Source organism: Octopus bimaculoides, chromosome 7, assembly GCF_001194135.2.
Source record: "Octopus bimaculoides isolate UCB-OBI-ISO-001 chromosome 7, ASM119413v2, whole genome shotgun sequence".
Taxonomy (NCBI): Eukaryota; Metazoa; Mollusca; class Cephalopoda; order Octopoda; family Octopodidae; genus Octopus; species Octopus bimaculoides.
Genome location: NC_068987.1, coordinates 109,645,557 through 109,651,045, shown reverse-complemented (window position 1 = coordinate 109,651,045; position 5,489 = coordinate 109,645,557). Strand labels below are relative to the sequence as shown.

The following is a 5,489-nucleotide window of genomic DNA, read 5'->3' as shown; positions in this document are numbered from 1 at the left end:
ATATATATATATATATATATATAGGCTAGTAGAGTTAGACGATGGAATAACCGTCTAAGGGATAAAAGTATCCGTTATACTACCGGTATAATTACCTATGTTAACCCTGGACATACATATAAGCATATCATGCTCATAGGTTACAGGAAATGACAAAGATAGACATGAGTTTATCAGGAATGAAATTTAAAGTAAACAGAAAATGGAGAAATATTGATCAACAACAACTGACTTACATCAATTATTATTTTTTAATTCAATACAAATAGACTGTATCCCATCTAACAGCTATTTCTGCTTCCAATGGTATACGGTATTGCCATTGAAAATTCTTAAAATAATGCTCATTATATTTGGTAATACATCCGATCTGGAACACGGAGCTTCATCAGAGTGAAGAAAAATACATAAAAGAAAAGAAGAGCCTCGAGAAGAAGATGAAAGGCTGAATATGTTTAAATCATACCCGTTTGTTTATGTGTCGCTTTCGGACTTTGAGTAAATGACTAAACTTAAAATAGTAATTGGTGGGTTAATTTATCTATGGGGGTAACAGGGTGGATAAGTAATAAAAAAAATTTACAATAACGGGATACGCCAATAGGTTTAGAGAAAGAGGGAGTGAGAGTGCCATAACGTTTTGAAGTAATCATAATTGTTCTTAATAATTTTCCATACTTTTATTTATTTTATTTTTTTATTTTCATCTACTCTTCTAACGGTCTTAATAGCTTGACCTCTGTTTTTAAATTCAACTGACCAATTATATCGAACGCTGGACCTTGGTCTATCCCATTACGGGCAATAGGTAGTTGGACTTTATGACATGTCAGTAAGTAAATAATTGAAATTAATTGTTGGGCACTATATTATGATTAACTATTAATTAGTACTATAAACATAATTATTAACAACTATTATGATTGCTCCTTTGCTTTTCAAAATACAATTTTCCTCACTTGTTTATATTTGCATAAATGTTTTCTGAATCTACTTTAGTAAAAAATATACGTATGTTTTCGTCAAATACTTACTTTGCGCAGCTCAACGTATGTAAGTAACAAGCCTTTAACTCTCCAACGCGGAGTATAAGCCACTTATAATTGCATTCCATGTCGCATAATTTTTCGCTTCTGTTCTTATACTCTGCCATGAATGTCCCCCTTTCTCTAGTTCTTTTTGTGTTGATCTACGCCACAAGTTCTTAGGTCTACCCCTCTTTCTATATCCATCCGGATTCCACTGTAAAGCGCTTTTCGCTGCATTTGGTGTGTCCTTTATAATTGTGCTACCAATCCACTTCCACTTTTTCTTAAATATTTGCTCTCTAATCGGAACTTGATTTGTTCTTTGCCATAGCTCCATATTGCTTATGTTTTCAACGTACGTATCACTCTATAAGTAATAGAACTTATATATGAAATACAAGACACTTCACTCTGTTTTTCAAGCATCTTTATCTCGTTTTCTTTTTCTTCTTTTTGCAGCCCAAGAAGAACATACCGCTGCACTGGGCAAGTTCAAAACCTAACCCAACGATAGGTATCATTACCTGCCTATTAAAATCCGTCGGTGCTGACACGACTTTAAATACCAATCAGGTTCGATAAACAACGTCAACGCTTCTTCTCTGTCTCCTTTTCCGTCGTTGTTAATATTTTTTTCCTCCTCATCATAAACGTAATTATCATAATCCTATCGGTTGCTTCGTCCATCCTGTTTAACATTGCTTCATTCGCATGAACGTTTTACTATTCTTTCAGTGTTGTGGACTTTATCCTATATTTATCCTCATTTGCCATGTGTGTGTGCGTGTGTGGTAATTATAAATTAGGTTAGCACCGTTGTGAGTAGCCTAATTTGCATGTTTGGGCTTTTGATTGTACATCGTTGATTAAGTGATATCTATTTTATGCACTTCACATGGTTCGGGGTTCAGTCCCACTGTGTGGCACCTATGGCAAGTGTCTTCTGCCATAGCCTCGGGCCTACCAAAGTCATGTGAGTGGATTCGTGTGTCTATGTTTGTCCCTCCGCCATTGCTTGACAATCGATGTTGGTGTGTTTACGTCCCCGTAACTTTGCGGTTCGGCAAAAGAGACCGATATATACATGTGTGTTTGTGTGTGTGTGTGTGTGTGTGTGTGTGTGTGTGTGTGTGTGTGTGTGTGTGTGTGTGTGTGTGTGTGTGTGTGTGTGTATTTGTGTGCGTGTGTGTGTGTGTGTGTGTGTGTGTTTAACTGTGTGTGTCTTTCAGCTTGTGTATCCCTTTACTGCTTGACAACCCGTGTTGATTTGTTTACATCCCTGAAACTTCGCGGCTCGGCAAAAGAAATCGATAGAGTAAATACCAGACTTAGAAAAATAAGTACTGGTATCGGTTTGTTCAACTAAATGCTTTATCAGAACTTCGCTAACCTTTGTGGAAGAAGTTTCAGTCTAGTGTGTGCCCCCAATTACTTAACTAAAATTGTCTTCCCATCATTTATAAAGACCTTCCAAGTGGCCTATTCTGATCTCTTGGGTACCACTCGCAATTGCATGAGTTCATCTGTTGTCTTATTTCTTTATTGCTCACGAGGGGCTAAACATAGAGGAGACAAACAAGAACAGACAAAGGGACTAAGTCGATTATATCGACTCCAGTGCGTAACTGGTACTTAATTTATCGACCCCGAAAGGATGAAAGGCAAAGTCGACCTCGACGGACTTTGAACTCAGAACGTAACGGCAGACGAAATACTGCTAAGCATTTCGCCCGGTGTGCTAACCACTCGGCCAGCTCGCCGCCTGATGTGTTGTCTGTGAAGCCAATGATACGTCCAGCCCAGCAGGACTTTTCTTTCGTGGAAAACATGTCTTATCATGGGGAAATATGATTTTGCTTGAGAACAGGCGAAGCTCTATTAATAGAAATACAGATCTTACCCATGCCGCTTTACACACACACACACACACACACACACACACACACACACACACACACACATACGTACATAAATGCATTTGTTATTACAAACAAGAAAAAGAGAATTCAGTACATGACGCAGAGTATATGCATTTTATGTTATTGCTATTAGCTGTGATAGTTTGAGGAGTAAATACTGAAGGGCCTAGGGTTTCAGGCCAAGCAATTTGTCAACATTCTAGATCCTTGACTCAACCCTGAAGCAATTTCTGCTAATCTTAATACAAATTTGAGTGATGTTTCTCTGTTTCGTTTTTATGTTCGTTAACTTCTCTTAGACCGTTGGTGCAAGGACAACGAAACTCAAACCAGCAACTCGCCTTATCCCAAGGAATGTCCTAAGGAGGTCTATTATTTTAAGGCCCTACTGACTCCTATTTTTACTGCATTTTAAGCTAAATACATGGCATTGGCGACCAAATCGGAGCAATGACAATGAATTTCATACCATAAACCCCTAGGGAGTATCGTAAGGAGGTTCAATTTCTCAAGGCCGCTTAAATGGGGCCCCACTAACACTCCGCTCCTTTTTACTGCATTTATTTCTCTCCTACGCTTAATGATTAAACTATGACCAGTATCAGTGCTGATCACATTTGCAGAAATAAGTTTCATTACACAAGGGTAGAGGGGCCGCGATGCAGCCCGAAGGCCTCAAAGGTGCCCTCCGCAGGAGCCAGCCTGAATGCCCCCTGAAAGGCGACTTCAAGGCTAGTCTAAGAAATTACCCGACAATATTTTTTTTTTAACTCGCAACGGTTAAGAAGAGGATAAAAACTTGTAATCAGCTTGCATTGGTATTTACACCTCTGGAGCACGAGGGTATTTATAGCAACAGACATCATCATCACTGTTTTAACATCCACCCTCCCATTCCTGCATGGGTCGAATGGAGCTTATACACACACACATCTATGTGTGTATGTGTGTGTGTGTGTGTGTGTGTGTGTGTGTGTGTGTGTCTGTGTGTATCGAACTGCATTACCCAATGTAGCCCTTTTTAAAACGCGGGTGTTATTTAAAGATTTGGCGGTTGTTTCTTATTTCTGGAAGGCCCAACGACCACATAGAAGTCCATCCGTCTTCGCATTTCTTATTCTATGATATCTATGATTGATGCTTTTCGCAGCTCCGCTTTCCAACATGTTCTTTCAATGCAGGATTCCCACACAGCTTTGATGTTAGCTGTCCTATCTGATAATGTAGCCGCATGCAAGGAACTCATTCGAGTTGGGAATAAACAGCAACTATACATAAAAACTAAGGTATTATTATTATTATTATTATTATTATTATTATTATTATTATTATTATTATTATTATTATTGCCTTTGCACAGCTTCTAACGCTGGAGATGTACTACGGTGTCAGCTGTTCACTACCAGTGAACTAAGGTAACACCTCTTATTTTCCGAGCACCTTCCGGAGTATTCGAATGGTTCCAAGCAGTGGTGTTTTCTGCAAGTGCTCCACCCTTATTGCAGCCCCTATTTGTTCCTCGTACTTCTCGAGATTCTTGCTCACCGTTTCCAGGGCTCCGACAATTATTGATACTACCACTGCCTTTTTTCATCAACCACAACTACTTAACTTCCCAAGCTAACATTGGTCCCATGTCGGTGGACACGAGTGCGAAAATTCATATATATAAAAAAAAAAAGAAACCTTGCACCACGGTGATGCAAATAAACTCAAACGATGGTCAGTGAATTCTGGGTAGTTAAGCATTGTGGTTAGTCACTGATGCGCATTTTTGCTATACAAGCAAAACCTCGACTAATCGCCGGCCCGTATTGTCACAGATCAAACCGTGATAAACGTAACGTGGTTCACAATTGCGAGTACCGTGTTATCCTGGATCAGTGATGAACGAGTCAGTGATAAAAGAAGCTGCATGTACTATATTGTTCCACCATCTTTTTTATCTCTCTCTTTTGACTCAGACAATTGGTGATACGGCGTTACATATCGCTTGCCGGAAGAAAAACATTGAAATTTTGCGGTTGTTGGTCGAATCCGGAACTCCTGTGAATATTCAGAATGTGAGTTTTTGTCTACCTCAAAAACTAAAAATAAAGTTTTATTGAAATAAGACATAGTAAAACAGTATCGTTGTTGTTGCTGTTGTTTTTGTTGTTATTGTTGATGTTGTTGCTATCGTCCATGTGGTGGCCGTCGTCGTCCTTGTTGTCATCGCCTTGTTACTGTCGTTGTTGTTGCTACTGTTGCTTGAATTCTTATTCTCATCATGGCACACTATAAGTCTTCGGGGTTTGGGTTTTTTAGGGGCCAGGTTAATAAACTTCATTGTATTGATTTTTGCCCTTTATTGGTCTTCCCCTGTCTAACAACATTGAATATGATTTTTGTTGATATAAAATGCCGCTAGGAGACCCTAATATTCAGTGTCCGAAATACGTAGTGGTCACCTGCAATAGTCATTGCTTGTCAAAGGATATTCACTGGTGAAGATATACAAATGAGTCAGGTGATATTTTAAGAGATGTTGTAAATGATATCA

At 38.9% G+C, this 5,489-nt stretch overlaps 1 protein-coding gene across 1 annotated transcript in view; it reads left to right on the top strand.

The window, feature by feature from the left end:
* LOC106878539 (serine/threonine-protein phosphatase 6 regulatory ankyrin repeat subunit B) overlaps nt 1–5,489 on the top strand; it is a 187,752-nt gene that overhangs the window by 91,003 nt on the left and 91,260 nt on the right. The window contains exons 4-6 of the mRNA XM_052969466.1: nt 1,488–1,601; nt 4,129–4,233; nt 4,912–5,010. Of these exons, the coding sequence (XP_052825426.1) occupies nt 1,488–1,601; nt 4,129–4,233; nt 4,912–5,010 (318 nt within the window). The remainder of the gene's footprint in view (nt 1–1,487; nt 1,602–4,128; nt 4,234–4,911; nt 5,011–5,489) is intronic.